At 43.2% G+C, this 20,739-nt stretch overlaps 1 protein-coding gene across 1 annotated transcript; it reads left to right on the top strand.

Moving 5' to 3' along the window:
- Positions 1–17: 17 nt before the first annotated feature.
- Positions 18–20,685, top strand: fgd6 (FYVE, RhoGEF and PH domain containing 6). Its single transcript, XM_027020663.2, has 21 exons — positions 18–267; positions 1,935–3,915; positions 7,056–7,170; positions 8,332–8,399; positions 8,506–8,536; positions 9,511–9,662; positions 9,751–9,907; positions 11,371–11,458; positions 12,079–12,129; positions 12,848–12,906; positions 13,420–13,491; positions 13,606–13,674; positions 14,041–14,124; positions 15,943–16,022; positions 16,168–16,267; positions 17,281–17,424; positions 17,595–17,703; positions 17,870–17,964; positions 18,435–18,563; positions 18,696–18,844; positions 19,143–20,685. Exons 1-21 carry the CDS (start codon positions 258–260, stop codon positions 19,177–19,179), a joined length of 3,780 nt encoding a protein of 1,259 aa, XP_026876464.2. The 5' UTR covers positions 18–257; the 3' UTR covers positions 19,180–20,685.
- The last annotated feature ends 54 nt before the right edge of the window (positions 20,686–20,739 follow it).

Raw genomic sequence — 20,739 nt, 5'->3', positions numbered from 1 at the left:
GTTTGACCTAAAGACGCGAAACAGAGAGTCCTGAGAGCCGCCGTGTCCAAGTGGTGGATAAAAGACTAGATGGAAACGAATTTATCATCATTTGAATCATAGCTCGGTTAAAACGTGAATGCCCATGCGGCCTTTTTATGTAAATAGCGTATTTATTTCGTTTTAGGAACTTACAATGGGATATCCTGAGCATTCAGATCTGAAGAAGTTCCCCTGAAAGCCACTCATTCATGGAGTAAAGGAGTCGTTTGGGGACCATGAGTACAGGTTAGTTTCCTGGACGAATAACACGAGTAAAGCGAATTCTGTTGACAAAGCAGTGTAACCATGTCAGTCTGACTGCGATCTTAATACGATCTTAATGACTTCAGGTAATTTTATCAGTTTCGTTAGTGTTGTGCTGTTTAGGTGATTTAACAAAACTATTCGCCACGATCTTTTTAGTAAGTTCGCTGATTAGTGTTTAGTTAACTCTAGAAGATTTAGACAAAGAGCAACTTCATATTAAATGGTGTTTTGTAAAACAAAACAAACCAGCCGTGGCTATTCTTCGGTGCGTTAAATAGTATAGCAACTTGTCCAAATAGTCAGAAAAAGGGAAAAAGCTGAGCTGGATGTTGTGGTTTCTGTTGTCCGTGTAGGCTCCAAAGAAATGACCTGAATGGGTTATTCTTTGTCTTAATTTCGGAGTGATTTATTCCGCTCTCTTATTTTTACGGCAGTCGAAACTCTGCTTACTGTGCGTCCTGCTGCCATTTGACATGTTCTCCGTTTGCATTCTTATCTTGGTGAATTATGTTGATGACCAGAGCAATGGGACTAAGACGTCTCATGATTTCTTTTTCCGTGGCCCGTAAGGAACTTGGCCATCTCAGCACATCCGCTCGATGACTCCGACTCGCGTGTTGCTTTACCACGCACTGAAAAGTAAAAAAAAAAACAACAACAAAAAAACCCAAAACAAAAATAAACGCACACAATCTTTGCATTGCTTTTCTTTCGCTTAAGATTTGTGTGTGTTTGTGTTGCCGATCAGTCTGGAGAGTATGTTCCAGAAAAGAACGGGCAGCCCCCTTATTTGAAAACTTAGAGGCGCATGCAAGGCCATATTGCTCTTTCGCATCTGTCTTGGATTGGTTCCGTTTGGAATTGCAATGCCATGTTTTCTCAAAGGAGCATAAACAAGCGAGACGAAGTAAATTGCGGAAATAAACTTTTGTTTGAAATGCCATCCTTATTGTGGCTACTTGCGGTGCAACAAGTAACAGTAACTAAGTGGTGTCCCTTTGCGAGGGTATATAATATTTTCTCCTCTTTGCGTAGTAGCGCATCCGTCTAACTTTCTGTTACAGTAGGCACCAAGTCTCTTCAACTAATGTGTTGGTCCAAGAGAACCAGGTTAGGAATAAACTGGTATGTTTCCAGCTGAAGGTTTGGTCACCGCTGCAGAATTTAATTAAGAAGTAATTCCCAGTCCTGGAGTACCCATGTAATAGTTTAGTGGTTTGGGGGCACCAATACACCTAATGTAATGTTTATTATTAAGCATTTCATGTGTTACTTTTGCCGGTTTACAGCAAGCAAAAGAATGATCCATGTAGTGCAAGACCCGAAGAAGGTTTATGGTGGCTGACACTGGGCATTACAGTACTTTAATCATTAATTTTTGTATGGCAGCCTATTATATACAACTATAGTGTATGTGTACCTAAGTAAATGTTCACTCAGTCTGTATTCTTGTAGTAAATAATATGACGATATATATTTATTTTATTTCATTATGCATCTTTCATTCTGTTCCTCTGCTCTAATAACCACTGTCTGTTAAACAATTTTATCTTTTTTAAACATGTTTTTAGTTTTGTTTCAGTGATTATGGCAGTGATGATGATGATGATGGTGGTGTGTGTGTGTGTGTGTGTGTGTGTGTGTAGGCATGAAGAAGCCACCGCTTGCACCCAAACCCAGGCTGCTGTCTTCTCAAAAGCCAGCCCCACCACCCATTGCCCCAAAACCTGAGATCTTGCTTCCCTCTCCAGCTGCATTAAAACGGGGTAAACCCGCTGTAGCCCCTAAGCCATGCTTGGCCAGAGTGAGCCTCAAAGGCCCACAAAAGCCCCCTCCTCCTGCCTCGGCCAGCCTGGGGAAGCCCAAACAGAGCCCCAGCAACATGCAGTGCTCCCATGCTTCCAAAAACGGTGGTCCATCGCACTTCTCGCATTACATCATACCACCCCACACTGAGGATCACCATATAGGCAATGGCAAATCCGGAAGCTCTGAAGATACGAGTGAAACGGTGGAAGATGATGGGCTGAAAGCCAGAGCCAGCCCAACGGAGGACCTTGGTTGCAATGGTGCAAAGGACCATGGAGTGCAAACGCACACTCTGCCAGACTCCCCCAGTACTGCCCCAGATGTCCGTGAAGAACCACGCAAGCACAAACACGCGCAATTGCACAAATTCGCTCCCACATGTGTCCAGTCATGTGCCCCAACAGATGAAGCCGATCAGAAGCAAGACCAACCTGTTGAATGGGGTGAGCTTGGGACCTCCCACGTGCCGTTCACTCATGCCAACAGCATGCAGGTCGATGTTTGTGTGCCCGCAGCCCCCAGCAAGCCCCTCCCAGTGCCCCAGCCTCGTCGTCCTCGAAGGGCCACACTTCTCCGTCAGAAGGTGGTGGAGGCTTCTCTGCCAGAAATGCTCTGTGACCTCCCTGATTTCCAGACTGATGTCACCCAGAGGGACTGCGAAGTCGTTCAGGACAGCACGTTGCCGGTAACGTCCCAAAATGCCAAACCGTCCTGTATCCCCCTCTCAGACACTCCTCCAGCCTCCACACTGAACACGGAACCCGACACCAGTTTCTCCCACTGCTTAGGCCCCTCCCACAATGCTGAGTCCACCTCTTGTGCGCACAACAGAGGTGTTGGCACTCACCCAGAGCCCACCCGTCATTCCGATCCATCCGGTAGCGAAGCCTCTGTTTTTGGGGATGCAGCTTCAGAGGAGGAGCTGCAACCACCCGCCCCTCCCCCTCGCCAAATGTCCCTCCCTCAAAAAGATCATTTCACATCATCATCTTTGGATAACCTGCACCTGTCTGACCACACAGACCCCTGCTGCCTTGAGGAGAATCTCGGCAAAGAAGAAGAGCAGGATGAGGCTGACGGCGTGTATGGCGATTTTGCTCGTTACCCACTAACAAGGAGTTTACCCAAGCAAATTAAGCTTGACTGCGGCCCTCAGCTCATAACCATGGTGTCGTCATTGGAGGAGAGCTCTCCAAGGGTCGTTCCCAAGAAGCCGCAGAGACACAGCCTGCCCGCATCCGCCCTGCTGAGGAAACAGATCACGCCTCCCCAGACGCAAGCTCCCGCCCTGCTGCCACCTGACTCCAGCCCTGCCCCTTTCAGAGACCTCCCCACACCCCCTAATGAGAAACCTCTGTCGCGACGCCTCGCCCTGCCGTCGCTCGCTCTGTTCGGCAAGCCACAGCCACGGGGAATGGTCAAACAGAGGGCAAAGTCGTTCTCCTCGGCCGACCTGCTGTGCGCGGACCCTGCGGCGGGCAGCGAGCGGCTGGCACGCTCGGAGCAGGGCCGCCGCAGCCTGCGCAAGCTCCTGGAGCTGCGCTCGTGTGTACGCCTGCTCCCCAAGCTGCTGCGTGGCGGCACATCCCTGGACTGCACAGGTGCCGACGCCGAGCGCACGGAACCCACGGCCGCCAACGCCGAAGTGGCCCCCGCTAACCGGGATGGAACTCCTGGCGAGAGCAACTGCGGGGTTGAGTACGAGAACGTTCCGCTCTACGAGGAGATCCCAGAATACATGAACCTGCCATGGGTCTGCTGCTCTCAGGATGCAGACACTGGAGTGTATGAAATACAGGAGCCGTATATAGTGCACAGGTAAGGGTCTGAGTGTGTGTGCACCTTTCCTGCTTAGACATGGAGATTCCAGATGAATATGTTCAACCTATTACTCTGCAGAGGATCAATAAAGAATAAGGAACATCAATTTTGGGCTGGAGGGCGGACGTAGATCGGGTCCGAATGGAAAAATCGGATCCCTGTAAATTTCAAAGTGAACGACAAGCTTGCAGGTGCGCAGTCAGGAGTTAGTAAACATCCATTGTACCACTGTAAGAATAGTCACACTCCTTTAGATAGGGCTCCTCTCCTCACATCCATCATCTCTACACAAAGGGAGCGCTCTTGATTTTTAACCATGCGTCGTCTTGCAGGCTTGGTCACGTTTTCCATTTGGTTCACTGGTCATCATCAGTAGCTGTCGAAATGTTTAGGAGGCTCCTGTGCATTTGAAGAGAATTCCAGTTAATCCCGTTAATCTGTATGTCACTACATATGTTGTGCAAAAGAGCTGATGCTACTCTGCTCAGAGTAGGTGCAAAGGTTTATTATAGTCTGATAGAGCGCTGCTCTGAAGGAGGAGTAGTTTTATTCCTCAATTCTTTCAGGCTCTAGAGTAATTCTGGGACACTTTATGAATACAATCATGAAATTACCTTTGTTAGAGCTTTGAGTGGTCATGTATTCCTTAGCAGTAGCTCAGTGGTTAAGGTACTTGACTTGTAATGGGAAGGTAGCTAGTTCAAGCCCCACCACTGTTGGGCTCCTGAGTAAGGCCCTTAACCCTCAACTGCTCAAGGTGTACTCAGTCATAATTGTAAGTCGCTTTGGATAAAAGCCTAAGCTAAATGTTGTAAATGTAAGTTAGAGAATTGAGTCTGTATTGGGTATTTTCATTGAAACTGATCCTTAGCTCTGTAATAATCATTGTAACTAGCAGACCTGTCTTACAACATGCTGTAACCAAGGCTTTTTAGCATTTCTTGTTCAACCATATTTATGTTTTTTATGTTTTCTCCGAGCTGGTGCATTTTGTGCATCTCTCTGTTTAGTAAACTCCTAGCTGGGAATCAATTTCCCTTTTTTGGTGATTAAAGCATTTCTCTGAACATTTTAAGTTAGTTCCAGATTTGAGGTGTAAATAAACACTTGCACTTCAGGTTGAATATTACAGTACACGTGACCTCCTGTGGCCACACTTGATTCTGTTCTGGTGAAACAGGCACTGTAGTAGACCACTCAGGCCAGGCCTGCTTGCTTTCCTGTGGGTTATTTTCAGTGGCCAGAGCAGGAAATGTCTGGATAGTAGAGAGGGCTGTGCTTCTGGAAAATAACCCCTCTCTCTCTCTCTCTCTCTCTCTCTCTCTCTCTCTCTCTCTCTCTCTCGCTCTCGCTCTCAAGCTCTCACGTTCCTTTCTCTCCCATTCTTTCTTTCTCTCTCTCTCTCTCTCTCTCTCTCTCTCTCTCTCTCTCTCTCTCTCTCTCTCTCTCTCTCTCTCTCTCATTTCTCTAACACTGTTTTGGATTTTTCTCTCACCCACACATTGTATTTCTTAGACCCAAGAGGCAATTTGAGGTTGATGCTAATGCAACAATAGTCATGCCTTCAAGAACTTGCAGTTTCTTTTTGATTTCAGTAGTGGATAACTGCAACATTTTCTGATGCGCAGGCTTCTTTTAATAGTCACCTCACTAAAGAAAGTGCACTCATTCATGATGAATAATCTCTGGCTTTTCGTCTGCCTGCACTGATCCGTCCCAGCTTGTCTTCTCCTTCACTCTGTTCACCATGCCAGTGGCTGATGGGCAGCCCGTGCTATTGGATACAAGCAGTGTTCTTCTAAATATGCCGCCAGCTAACTCAAAGTTAGCAAGACATGCATGGATGTAGCTTTTTGGCAGCATGTCTCCCCAGCTCTAGGTTAGCAGTATATCAGCAGCTGTGACATCTTGCTCAATAGCATCCGGACTTTTTTTTTTAGAGAAAGAAAATCAAATCTCAAGTGTTCTGGTCGTGCAGTCCTGGGAATTTCTGCAGAGCACTTTGTGACCAGAACACATTAGCATCTACCCATCACTAAGAACTGCTGATATTGGTCCCCATCAGTGTCATTTTGACTTCTCATTATGATTAATCAAGTACTGTTGAAATCATGTTGCCCACTAGCATAAGTTTTGGAGATGGAGTTCTCTCAACAATGTGGAATCAGACTGTTCTCTGGAAATGATTCAATATATAACCCTGAACTGTCGTGGAATGTGCTTTCATTAGGACTTTCAACCCCCCCCCCCCCTGCTTTTCCAGGGCTAGAAAACAAATTACATTTGAATTACAATTGTTCTTTAAACCAGCGAGCTTTCAGATTGTGTGTGTGTGTGTGTGTGTGTGTGTGTGTGTGTGTGTGTGTGTGTGTGTGTGTGTGTGAGAGAGAGAGCGAGCGAGCGAGAGCCCAGTCGCCCATCCTGAAGGAAACATTTGTTACGTTTTGGCAGAGATTTTGCTTGCAGTACCTTGACTTTTGTCCCTTTCCTGAATACAGTTTTACTAGTGCTACAAAAGGACGATGATGTGAAGTTAAGTGAGCTGACCAACTCTTTGGTGGAAACATCGCACTGTAGGTGTGTGCGTGCGTGCGTGTGCTCTCCGGCCTCCCTTTATGAGTGGAGTTTATATAAGCTGTCTAAGGAGTAAGCAAGAGGAGCTCTGTCTGCCTGCAGCAGGAGAGAGAACGAGAGACTCAGGGGAAGAAAGGAGTGAGTGATGGTTAACATCCTAAAAAATGTAGTGCTTATTCTAATCTAATAAAACCCAGGCAAATAAGTATTTTTCATGAATACACATTCTTTTACAAATGCACCCTTTTTCACCAAGACATACACATTCCTCAAACTGTGTTTGTCTGGGAAAAGGAAACGTTTGAATGCACGTCATGACTGTGTGTTCAGTGGGGTCCAACTGAATATATTCCTCAGTGAAGCACGTGCATTGACTACTTTACAGACAAAATTTGCATTATTGGATACATGTTCAATGCCCAGTACTAATTCTCTATTCAAACACAATTTTTTAGATGGAGGCCTTTTTTTGTTTTCTGTGTGCATTTGTGTGTGTCTGCATGTTCCTACTGGTTTCCACAGCAGTGTCATGCAAACTGTGTGACTTCCCGCTATGGTGACAGGGCTCGGATAAGCGGTGACCATTCAGAGGAAGAGGAGGGGCTAAGCTCTAACGAGGAGGATGAGAATAGCTCCACTTCCAGCAAGGAAGATATGGACCAATCAAAAAACAAAGAGGTACAAAACTCTGAGACCAGGCGTGCATGAATGCAGTACAAGTTTGGTATTATTGATGTTCTTTAGGCAGCGGGTCACAGGCTCAGGCCTGGGTTTCCACAGCACAGTCAGCCTGTGACACCTTTCCGACAGGAGACATGTTAGCTTCAATAGAAGGATGTGGACTTCAATTGATGCATTGAATCAGATGGGCTAGAGCACGCAATCCCTACAATAGTGTGGAGAAGTGCTTTCCTGCAACTACAACTGAAATCCCCTGACCTAGAATTCTGTTCAGTCATTCAGTCGGCCAGTCTGTGGAGTGGAGAAGTGCATGTGCTGTCCTGGGGACTCCATGTATTCTTTGCACAAGTTTGAGGTTTCCTTTGCTTCAATACACCTGACTAATTAATTGTTAATAGTTAAGAGAAACTCATTAATTAGCTGATAAATTGGGTGTTAGCACAAGGAAAGCACTATGGATGTAACGGTACACACAAGTTCGATACAATATGGCTCAAAATACAGTTTTTTCTTTTAAAAAAACAAAAGGTTTTAAAGAAGCATGTCCTACAAAAAGTGATCTTGATCTATAAACAGTACAAAAGCATGAGCTGGCGCCTGTAAAAGCTAATCTAGCATTTAAGAGGCCCCTAGAAGAGAAGAAGAGGAGCAGGGGCTAAAACACAGTGCAAGGGTAAAGTACCCTTTACATGGGTAGTTTACATACAGTTTAAATCTTTAGTTTAAATAGGTAGTTTAAGTGCAATTTAAATGGGAAGTTTGGCAAAGAATGCTAAGATTTAGCCTAGCTTTGAGCATTTTTGGCTAAATGGCTTTTCTTTCCCTCACACTCGTTCCGTTTTACCTACAAACACACAAACAAGTTTGGCAGAAGCAGAAGGGCCACTCAGTCAAACTGTCTTTATGTCGACCCAGAGCCTGGATCCAAATAAAGACCCCCGCCTTAGATCCTCCCCAAAACGACCATCACACACCCCCACTCACACTGACAGAAGGGAAAGATCAGTGACATTCATACTGATACGAAGCCATATGTTTCTCATTGCTCAGGATGGTTAGATGCAGTGAGTGCGTAAGTCCGATGTGCCTTGTGATGTTATAGCTGCTCATGACTGCTGTGTTAGCTAATGACTGATGTGACCTATCTGGGTGTGATAGGAGGTCGAGAAGGCAAAGAGGAATAAAGTGGTTCACATTGCCATGGAGATCATGAGCTCAGAGAAAGTGTAAGTAAAGCCATGGTTTGTGCACACATAAGGGTTGGGGGTTGACATCATGTTACATATGCTTGTGTATACCACAGATATAATGCTTCTAAAATGTGTTTTACAGATTTGTGGATGTTCTGAAGTTGCTACACATCGTAAGTCTCTGGAAATGTTTGCTCATCATTCCTAAACTACCAAACTTATTGCTGTGTGTTTATATTACATGGGTTACAGGTGATCGTTTTTTTCATTCTGACTGTAATCTATTTCTCTGCCGGATCACTTTTTGTCACAGAACAGGCTCAGTTGTACTATAATCACCGAGATGCGCGCGCGCGCACACACACACACACACACACACACACCTGTCCCTTTATTTCACATATGGCCGTGATTGGGGCCCGCACACGGCTTAAAGGAGGATCAGAACCATGTGGATGGGGGGATGGATGAAAGGAGAGCAGGGAAGATGGAGAATGAGAGAGTTTGTGGCAGAAGGATAAAGCTGTGACAAAAATAGACAGGAAAGAAATGGAAGGCAAGACCTAGAAAGACAAAGGAACTGAGCCGGGAGATTTTTAGGAAAGACGTCACACCCACCCCTCTCTGCTGCCCCCGCAGTTGGCTGGGACCCCTTAACAGCTGCACCTAAGAAGGGTATGTGTGTGCATGCATGTGTGTAAGAGAGAACGAGATTATCCTCATACCAGGATTCTTAAATAGGCTTCCCTGATCTCTTTCCATGAAAACTAATCTACATAACAAATGCGAAGTGAGTGGTTGTATAAAACTGTAAAAAGTTTGAGTTTTCTTTTCAAATCTAAGGTCTCTGCAGATCGTAAACAGCTGGAAGTCAAGAGCAGCTCCGTTTTAGAACAGTTGATTCTGTTCTGTTTTGTTAGGTCGATTGATGTTAGGCTGCTATTGGCTTGGGTGGTTTTATCTTTGGCCGAGTTGATATTTGTAGTCCCCTGATCTTTTTAGGCCCAAATTTTCGAGCTGGGTCATAAAACCAAGGGCTCTGTTAGGCTTGTCTTTGTTTTGCTGACCTGGGGGAAAACCCCAGTATCTTATTTCCACCCATACCTAAAACCAGAACTGCTTTGTGTTGTAATGTAATCCACCACAGGACTTCCGGGATGCGGTTGCCAAGGCAACCCGGGCCAGTGGCAAGCCTGTGGTAGAGGAAAAGGTGCTGAATCAGATTCTCTACTACCTGCCTCAGCTCTATGAGCTGAACAAAGACCTGCTGAGAGAGCTGGAGGAGAGAGTCGCACACTGGTAGGACACACAGAAGACATGCCGCCTTTCAGCACAACGCAGGAGCGCTTCCCGAACTCTGCCTCTGTGTGATTCCTCAAACGCGCAGGTCGGACCACCAGAGGCTAGCCGACATCTTTGTGCAGAAGGGGCCATACCTGAAGATGTACTCTACATACATTCGAGAGTTCGACCATAACGTGGCTCTCTTGGACGAACAGTGCCGGAAAAATCCTTCTTTCGCGACAGTTGTGCGGCAGTTTGAGGTAGGGGTTGTGTGTGTGTGTGTGTGTGTGTGTCTATTTGGGTGCGTGTTTCTTTATATGCGTATATGGACACTGCTCCTAATTACTGAGTTGATCGTACAGAAGGGATTAGTGACATTATTGCATTCCTTGGCCTCAAGCCAGTACATGAAATACCTGCCCTGCTAGATATGCCCTGGTCAATTATAAGTGCTGTTATTCTGACATGGAGGTGTTAAACAGCAACAGACCACACAAACTCACAAAGCACAACTGTCAAGCACTGACGTATGTAGCGTGTAAATATCTACTATACTCTATTGCATCAGTTCCAGTCTGTATCTACAAGTAACATCAAAACAAGAAGTGTGCATCAGGAGCTTCAATAAATAGCTCTCCATGGCTGAGTAACTACACGCAAGCCTGAGATCATAATTCTCAATGCCAGGCATCGGCCCGAGTGATGTAAAGTACACTGCCACTGGTCTATGGAGCAGTGGATGTGTTCTCTGGAGAGCTGAATCACGCTTCACTATCTGGCAGTCTGATGGACAAATGTGGGTTTGGCAAAGGCCAGGAGAACACTTCCTACTTCCCACTTCCTCATAGTGCTAATATGATAATATTGCTGGAGGAGGAATAATGACCCGGGGCTGTTTTTCAGGGTTTGGGCTGGGCCCTTTAGTTCTAGTGGAGGCTAATGTTAATCCTACAGTGCACCAAACACATTAGCAAATTATAAGCTTCCCACTTTGTGGCAACAGTTTTGGGCAGGCCCTTTCTTGTTCCAGTACAACTGTGCCTCTCTACACAAAATAAGGTTTCTAAAGACATGACTTGATGAGTTCGGTGTGGGGGATCTCCAGTCGCCTGCACAGAGCCCTGACCTCACCTTTGGGATGAATTGGAATGTTGATTGAGAGCCACACCTTCTTGTCCAACGCCAGTACCTGACCTGACAAATGCTCTTTTGGCTGAATGGGCACAAATTTCCTTAGACACACTTACAATGTTGTGGGAAGCCTTCCCAAAAAAAAGTGGAGGTTGTTGTAGCTTGGGGGTGGGGGTTAACCCCAATGTTTTGGAATAAGATTTACAACAAGCTCAAATAGATGTGGTGATCAGGTGTCCACATAATTTTGGCCATGTAGTATATTATAGATTGATTGTTTGCAGTGCTGAAGATTTATTTTATCTATTTTTTTTTATTTTTTATTTTTGTCACATGTAGTTCAAGTATGAGCTAGTGGTCATGAGCAGTGGTCCCCAATCCCAGTCCTACAGACTCTCTGCACTGTATGTTACTGCGTTCTCCCTGCTGCTCATAACACCATCTCATGAATCTCTTAGCAGATTACCTGATGAGTTGAATCAGATGTATGGGAGGGGTGTGTGCCGTCCCCAAAATTGTAACAGCCTGAAGCAGCCGAAGCTGAGCAGATTCTGTAATGATGTGCCTTCCTCTGTTCTCTGTGCGGTGTTAGACGAGTCCCCGATGTGCCAGTCTCGCTCTGAAACACTACCTTCTGAAACCAGTGCAGCGCATTCCACAGTACCAGCTCCTGCTGACAGGTAGGTTGTGCTATTAGGCTCTTGCTCTGATAATGAGTATGTTGTACCTTTTAGATCACCTCACAAAAATGCGTGGTAGATTGACAGGAATGTAAACAATTTCTGCTCATGTCCATATTAATCTTTTCTTTCTGTCCATGTAATGTTTACTCTTCTTCTGTCTTTGGCATGATAGATAAGTGAGTTATTAATAAAAGGGGGGGTTTATGTTAAAAATGATAATAATTAGCTGGAATTGTATTTGAACTACACAATGAAAGTGTTGCAAACAACTGTCAGTGTTCTCACACTCTGAGTGTTGGGCACATCCGCAATGGCAGGTGGAGCGTCCAGCCTAAACACATCCTAACATTCATCTATATTTTTCCCTAAACAAGAAAATGTTACCAACACAACCCAGCTAATTGTGTGCGCTTATGTAAAACAAGTCAAAATACGTAATTTCACTCATGCAGTTCTGTAATTCTTCTCTACTAAAGAAAAGTATATTTAATTTCTAAATCCAAGTTTTCTCCAGTTAAAATGAGGTGTATATTGGTTATTTTGTAATAAGGTATGGCACATTTAATATAAGTTTTACAGATATGAACTTGTGCAGATAATTTTCTCCCATATTTCAGATTATTTGAAAAACCTTCCTGAAGACTCATCTGACTACAAAGATACACAAAGTAAGCACATGGCAATCACACAGGCTCAAAGGTTCTGTTTGTCCCCACAACATAAAGTCCACTTTAAAGAGGAGTTCTATCCCACTGCTAATGAAGGATGTCCACTGTACAATTCATGTCCGGATGAACTCCAGGACGTTTTCTAGAGAATACATCACTCTTGAGTAGCATTTATATTTGACTTTTTAGTGCTAAACGTAGACCAAGCAAACAGGCCTGGAGATCTACTCTCCTGTAGAGACCTCACGGGGCCATCCCTAACACGCCTGCTCCACTTAATCAAGACCTTCAGTAGTATCTGATTATTCGAACAAGGTGTGTTGGTGCTCAGCTCTGCAGGATGGTAGACGTCCTCCAGAGCATCGTAGCTTCACGACTCTCATGCGGAGAAAAGCAGTACGAAGCTTGTACTTTTAAAAGGGCCGCACCAACACCGGCAAAAGGTCAGGGGTTTTGTAGTCCAGGCTCTGGCCCAGCTCCGCTAGAGTGCAGCAGCGCAAGACGCTTTGGATAGAGACTCGGCTGGCGTGTGTTTAGAAGTCATTGTAGATTGTTCGTTGACTAGTGTCCTTACAATTCTTTTTTGGATTTAGGTTGTTAAAACTGGTGGCATCTGTTCAGATTAATCTGATTCTTATGGGCTGCCTTGTATTAAACAACTCATTCATTCGTTTATATAACTAACTCTGTGACATATTTTCCTTGTTTTTTTACCCAGCTGCCCTTGGGGTGGTGAAAGAAGTTGCGAACCATGCCAATGACATTATGAAACAAGGGGTATGACACACACACACACACACACACACGCACACACACGGATATTCTCACACAGTATACAAATGATTTAGGGCTGTTTTTCTTCAGCGGTTTACTCTAATCGTTGTGCAAATATAATTTATCACATGCAATTAAATGGGGGGGGTTATGTGTGGGCTTACAAAGTGTCAAAGTCTCTTTTAAATATGCATAATCATGTGTCTAAAACCCCTCATTTCAAAACTCTTCCCTCTTATCCTTACATTTTTTAAAAACAAATATTAATCATCTTTGCCTACATATTCCAGGTTTGACCATATAGCTATTCAAAATTTAAAGGGTATCCAGAAAATTGCCCCCTAGTGGGTTTGAAGGCTTGGTGTTTTAGGCCAATAGTCTTCCTTAGGATTCATTTACATATTTTTTCAGCTTTCATTAATTCATTTTCTTTCATTCTTACTCTGTTATTGTGCCATTCTGATAATGAACAATCCCCCCCCCCCCCCCCCCCCCCCCCCCCCCCCCCCCTTTCAGGATAACTTTCAGAAGTTGATGCAGGTTCAGTACAGTTTGAATGGTCATCATGAAATTGTGCAGCCAGGAAGGGTACGTTTTGAAAACTACATAGCCCCTAATCCTATTTGATGAAGTGACGGTGCAAATTGGTGAATTCAGTTAAATTAAATTCCTGTTGGGATCTATTGTGTTTTTCTCATGCAGGTCTTCCTTAAGGAAGGCACTCTGATGAAACTGTCTAGGAAGGTCATGCAGCCCAGAATGTTCTTCCTGGTGCGAAATCTGGGTTTATGTGTTAGTAAGGGTTGTATGTGCAGCATGCATTTGTGTATATATGTTTTAACGTGTGTGTGAGCATGTAAAAACAACATGTAAAAAGTATGTAAAAAATAAATCAAGGTTTTTGTTTTGCAGTGTTATAGTCTTAGCATTCTACTGCCTGCCTTTGTGTGGAATTTTGTGTTACAGCTATTAGTGAAAGTACTAGAAATATAGTTGCAAAAATTAGTCATATAGCAAACAATCTTTTGGTTTAAGAGGTTATTCAATTGTGTAATGGGTAGGATAATTTAAAATAAAGCATCTTGAGTTGTAATCTCTCTCTTTATAACTCTTCCTCTCTCATCTCTCTTTTCCCAGTTTAATGACATTCTGTTGTACACCACTCCTGTGCAATCTGGCCAGTATAAACTCAACAGCATGCTCTCCCTGGCTGGCATGAAGGTCAGATATCCAACATTTTGCACAGTCACACATACAAAGATACACATGTATACATTTACATCATTTATCTGACGCCTTTATCCAAAACGACTTGAGCAATTGAGGGTTAAGGGCATTGCTCAGGTGCAACAGTGGCAACTTGGTGACAGTGGGGTTTGAACTGGCAACCTTATGATTACTAGTCAGCTACCATAAGCTATATGGCCAAATGTATGTGGACACCTGACCATGGCACCTATGTGAGATCTTCAGGAGTCCTGTTCTAAAACAAAGGCCATTAATGAGGAGTTGGCCCCTGCTCTGTGGCTGCAACAGCCTCCACTCTTGGGAAAGAGTTCCACAGGATTTTAGAGTGTCTGTAAGAATTTGTGTCTAGGAGCATTTCTGAGGTCTGACACTGATATTGAACAAGTAGGTCTGGCTCGCAATTGACATTCCAGTTAATCCCAGAGGTGTCCAGTTGAGGCTAAGGTCAGGGCTCTACGCAGGCCACTGGAGTTTTTCCACAACAAACTAGTCGAACCCTGTTATTCTAGACCACATTTTATGCGCGGGGGCACTGTGATGCTGGAACAGGAAATGACTTTCCCCACTTTGCTTCCACAAAATTGGAAGCTTATAACTATAGGATTAACGTTGTCTTCCACTGGAACTAAAACTGCTGGATAATGATGCGTGATTAATCATTCCAAAGTGCACATTTTCACTACTACATAGTACAGTTTACTTTATGCCCCTCCTGCCAAAGACTGGCACTGCACATCTCAATCATAGGCTAGTGTGAAGCCGCTCAGTTCATGAAGCCCCCGATGCACAGATATTGTGCTGATGTTGCTTCCAGAGTCTGGAACTCTGTAGAAAGTGGCAGAGGTTAGGTGATTCTTATCTGCTATGTGAAAAATTGTGAACTTCCACATTTCCAAATGACTGAAGTTACCACGATCATCTATACAAACAATTGTATGCAAATATAAAAACCTTGGGACCATAGACTGGGCTGAATGAAGTTTGGTCCAAAAGATTCAACACCAACAAAAGAAACTGGTGAATTGCAGACTAAAGTTTGCAGATTATCAACAGGACAAAGATCTAACTTTCTGGAAGAGTGTGCTCTGATCAGACAAAATAAAAACAACAAAACTAAATGGCCATAAAGATCAGTGCTGTATATAAAGAAGAAAGGGCGAGGCGTTTAATCTAAAGACCATCTTCTGGACTGTGAATGAACTTCTGGAAAATAGTCTAGTGCATTTCAGAAACAAATTCCATCATGAAAGAGCAGGATTATTTATAACACCTCAAAATATCAGCCAGAAACTTAAAACTTGGTCAGAACTCTTCCAGCAGGACAGTGATCCTAAGTATTTCTCCAAAGTTGTGACAAAATGACTTGGAGACCAAAGAGGTTTCAAAGTCCTGACCTGAATCTCAGAACATTTGTGGACTGAACTGTAAAAGCACGTCCAAGCACGGAGGCTCACAAATCTGACACGTGTTGTGCCAGAAGGACAAATGTCCCACCAAAGTGTTATGAGCAGCTTGTGGAAGGCTACCCCAAATACTATGAAATACTAATGGCACCAAATTCTACTTGAATATGTAAACCTCTGACCCACTGAAAATCTGACTGTGTTAATGAAAGCCAGAAATAGAGCTTAGCTAAGAAACAACCTCTTTTAGAAATAAAGTTACCCTGATTAACTTAAGACTGGCAACGTGAAAGTGCAGACTTGTGAAAACTGAGTTTGAATGCCTTTAGATGTATATTAACTGTTTGGCCTCAGATTTGTGCCCTTTTCTGCATGCAATTTTTTTTAGGTGAGCAAGCCCAGTCAAGAAGCATATCAAAATGAACTAAACATCGAGAGTGTGGAACGTTCTTTCATCCTGTCAGCCAGGTTAGCAACACACACACACACACACACACACACACACACACACATTCTCATACTCACAATGACACATAGACAAACACACCGTGACCCTAAATGAATCTAAATTCACTTCAATTATTGTTTTGACTTCTGCAATGGGCATGCACAGCTCTGCCACAGAGAGAGATGAGTGGCTTGAAGCCATTGCCACAGCGATAGATGACTACACCAGGAAGAAGATCTCTTTTATCTCCAGCCGAAGCCAAGAGGTGTGTACGAGAGTCTCATGTGCATGTGCGGTCCATTGTGAATTGTCCCGGCCCTGCCTGTCGCATTCATCATGGAGTCAACGTGGAATAATGCTTTTGTTCAGAGTAAAACGTGATTTAACCTGAAAGAAAATATAGCAGTCAACCGTTTTCACTCTACGTAAAATTACACACCGGACTCAGTACTCGCTGTTTATAAAGCCTTACAGTTTATAAAGCCTTTCGCTCTAGGCCATCCTAAGCATTCTCACAGACAGTGCTTTGTTAAGCACTAAAAAACAAAGTTTGCCACAGATTTGTTATACATTTGTGCTAAATTAAGGTAATGTACAATTCTTTGGCCACCCAAGAAAATTGGGTTTTTGGACATATTTATCAAGGCAAACGTGTTTTTATATGCAATTAAAAGGTAGGCAGTATTACAATTAGACTTTAGATCCTAAAAACACTTTCTGCCATATAAATTATATTATTAGATTATAGTTTTGTGGATGGGCTAAAACTTTTGCAGGACACTGTACACAGTGGCTCTGTTCAAAATAGCCTACTACATACTACATACATGTATATTGCATACTGATCTGTGTAGTAGTATGCAGTGTAGTATTCAATATAGTATCCCGTATGCGACAAATGCAAACCATACTACGAGGTCACGTGAATGTATGATGCTTCACCCACAAGATTTTCCGCCAACGTTGCATGACTGGCTGCAGTACAACACAAAGACGGCTCTGACTGCGTACTGGAATATGTGGCAGAAGTAGTACATCATCTGAGTATCTTTCACATACTGGAAAAATTGACTTTGGTCGCATACAGCTTACTGATTTGGGGCCCAATCAGTACGTGAGTACTATGTAGAATGATATTTTGAACACAGCCAGTGTTTACTGTGTGCGTGTGTGCGTTTATATCTAGGTCTCATCAGACACACAACACTATTTTTGCTGTTTTTAGGATTCCTTTGTTTTACGTGTGTGTGTGTGTGTGTGTTTTTCCATTGTGTGCAGTCTGAGGGCACATCTGTTGATGGTCCTCCACTGGGTTCGAAAGCTCCCATCTGGATCCCGGACCTCCGCACCACCATGTGTATGATCTGCACCTGTGAGTTCACCCTCACCTGGAGACGCCATCACTGCAGAGCCTGCGGCAAGGTCAGGGGTCGGCATCATACTGGAACATGAACAGGCCTTAGGCGTGTGTGTGTGTGTGAGTGAGAGAGTGAGCATGTGCTAATATTCGTGTTTGAAATTCATTTTGGGGAAGAAGAATGGAAGAAGAAAGCTTCACATTAAGTGTGTGCACCCATGTGTGTGTTGGACAGGTTGTGTGTCAAGCATGTTCATCAAATAAATATTACCTGGAATACCTGAAGAATCAGCTAGCGAGAGTGTGCGACCAGTGCTATGCCAAACTACAGCAAAAAGATAAAGGTTTCACCATCCTCTTATTTTCCTTTTAATATTCTTTCTCTCTGATGTAATGTCAACTCCTAGCACAATTTGTCTTCTGTCTTACATCTCTCTCTCTCTCTCTCTCTCTCTCTCTCTCTCTCTCTCTCTCTCTCTCTCTCTCTCTCTCTGTGTCTGTCTCTTTCAGGTGACTTAACCGGTGTGTCCATTTCACCCAGTGGTCGAACCTCAGCGTTCTCCTTCTCTAGAAAACAGAAGAAGATACCGTCAGCCCTCAAAGAGGTAACCTGTAATAAAGCCCTAACAATTGTGCCACGACAGTATCAAAGTATTTCCACTGTACTAGTAAACAGCTACCACAGTAGTAACAAACAGTGAAGTAGAGCTGAGAACTGCCCCTCTACTGCAGCACAGGTCATGGATCTGCAGAGATGCTACGATCCACCGCAGGTTTCCTTCATGTATAAGGAGAGTGGAATCGAGATGCAACACAATAATGCTTCAGATGTTCTCCTGGATTTGGCAGAGCTGTCAACAAAAATATTTGAAAAATTGGTGTATTGAGATCAGAAGCAAATTAGATGTGACACGAGATATGCTGAGTTGTTTGAGTTCTGAACGCAAATTAATCCTTCATTTCAACATTAGAAATGGGAAGACCCACCCCTGTTTTATGGTGCAGCGGATTCACTTTGGAATCTTAAGTTACTTGTGCAGCACTTGTGCAAAATATTGACAGCCCTCTTGTTCAGGTGTCTGCCAACACTGAGAATTCCTCTATGAGTGGCTATCTGCAGAGATCCAAAGGAAACAAGAAACCGTGGAAGAGGTTGTGGTTTGTCATCAAGAATAAAGTCCTCTACACCTATGCTGCTAGTGAGGTAGGCTGTTCATGTTTATATATTATATTGTCAGCATGGGTTTTATTCACTACATTGTGTGTGTGTGTGTGTGTGTGTGTGTGTGTGTGTGTGTGTGTGTGTGTGTGTGTGTACGTGTGTACACATGTTCAGGATGTTGCAGCATTAGAGAGCCAACCATTGCTTGGCTTTTTCCTGCGAGAAGAGAAGTCTGGACCAGCGCAGAAGCTACAGTTTAAACTTTATCACAAAAACACACTCTACTACATCTTCAGAGCAGAGGATATCCCTACAGCTCAGAGGTGAACACACATACACATCTACTAACGGTACAGTTGGCCTATCTAAACCTTGGAGTAGTCTAAATCTGCCCCCTTACTATAAACAAAGATGAAAAAGTCAGCATTTTTGTGGTATTTTTAAATTACTATTACTTTAAATATCTTTTTTTTTTTTTCCCCTGTAAAAACATCTGGCCTGCAAAAGAACAGGAATGCCAGGATACACAGATGTTACCTTCTACCAGCCTCTGGATACTCTTTGTATCATGCATTTTTATGTGTGTGTGTGTGTGTGTGTGTGTGTGTGTTTTTTCCCCAGATGGATTGAGGCATTTCAGGAGGCCATGATTCTTTGACTAATCTGGAATGGTGCAAAATGGTGACATTTTGATTTAGTGTCTTATGCGATTGACTACATTGGATTTAGGAAATGTCTGAAATGTCTGAAGTGTCTGAACTCAGAAGACATGCATTATATTAACAAAGGACTGATACTGGTAGGCGTAGTTTTCATCTTAATAAGCAGCCTCACAAAGGCGAGCAGTTGGCAGATAAACTTGGTATCCATTCAGGTATCTTGTTGTGTCAGAATGTATTACCAGTATTTAGTGTTATCGTAGCCTTTTTCTCCTTTCAAATGTTTTCCCTTTGGCAAGCAAAGTCCAACCCGTTTGAGATCAATCATTTCTTCTTTTAACCAAGGGATTTTAATGAGAGTTGACAAGATACGTCATTAAATATGCCTGCCGTCAGCCAGAACTTCATGCACATATAGCTTTGCCCACTGTTTAGAACATACCAGTAACATGCAGTGTGACATTCTTGGTATGTGTGGGGGAGGGGGGAGTTGGGTGTAAGGAGCAAGTGAGAGGAAGTGTCTAGTTTAAAGATGTTCTAGGTTGTCTGGTAACCGATCAAATTATCAGGTCACGGGTGGGGTCAAGTGTGAATGGAAATGTCACATGAGAAATGTTTGGTGCCTTTAGATGGTGCCGTCCTGTGGCAGGGACAGAATCTCTGTATATATCTGCCATGGTGCATCATGGGAAATGTAGGGTGCTACTGTGAGAGCCAGTAGGTTTTTTTTTTGTTTTTAGTTTTTTTAAGAGACCTTAAACTGAAAGATCAGATTTTTATTGTATTTTTTTAATCTTCTCTTTTGTATAAAACAGGACTGACTCAAAATATTTACTGGGAATAACTGGATGTAAGTGTAAATATACTGTATATGGTAATATAATGCAGGTGTAATACATATGTATTTAAAACAATTTAGGATATGAACTCAAATTTAAAAATGTTGTAATTTAACAAAGAATTGCAGTTTTAACTGAGTTTGACTGATTTAGGTTTACTGATACAGATCATAGCATTCTAAGCTGTGAATACTCAGTTTAGTGAAAACTGCCTCACTCCGTCATCAGGGAAAATAACTCATTTCTTTGCTTTTCAAATTCCTCTGTGCATATTCTTCTGGATTGGTCAGTTGTCAGTGAAAATTTCTTGATTCGTGTTAGCAAGAAATTAAGTAATTATCAGTTCTTGCACACAATTCTTGCATAAAACATATTTAGTTGCTTTCCAATTACTACACATGGGGGTTGTCTATATTTAGACACCTGTGCTCAGACTAATGTCGAAATATGTTGAATTGTGGTGTTAAATGTTTAATGGGGCAAAATGCAAAAGTGCACAGCACATATCACTTGACACAAAGATTTACACGTTTTACTTACTTGTCACCTTCTCAGTTGGGGATGTTTTTTATAACTGTTAATTGTGATAACTCAACCAATCATATGCCTCAGTGTCAGCTATAGATGTAAAGTATCAGTTGAAATAAATAATTTTAATAAACCTCATCTTGTTTTACGTGTGTGAGAATACAATGTTAATGTAAGCCCGCAAAAACTTGT

The sequence above is a fragment of the Electrophorus electricus genome, chromosome 7, assembly GCF_013358815.1.
Source record: "Electrophorus electricus isolate fEleEle1 chromosome 7, fEleEle1.pri, whole genome shotgun sequence".
Classification (NCBI taxonomy): Eukaryota; Metazoa; Chordata; class Actinopteri; order Gymnotiformes; family Gymnotidae; genus Electrophorus; species Electrophorus electricus.
Note: the sequence above shows the minus strand (reverse complement) of the source record. Positions and strands in the feature narration are given on the sequence as shown.

Excerpts from the sequence above, each read along its gene's own strand:
- fgd6 (XM_027020663.2), top strand. Across the intron at positions 8,537-9,510 it reads TTCTGAAGTTGCTACACATC|GACTTCCGGGATGCGGTTGC; the intron begins GTAAGTCTCTGG and ends AATCCACCACAG. Across the intron at positions 16,268-17,280 it reads TCTCCAGCCGAAGCCAAGAG|TCTGAGGGCACATCTGTTGA; the intron begins GTGTGTACGAGA and ends CATTGTGTGCAG.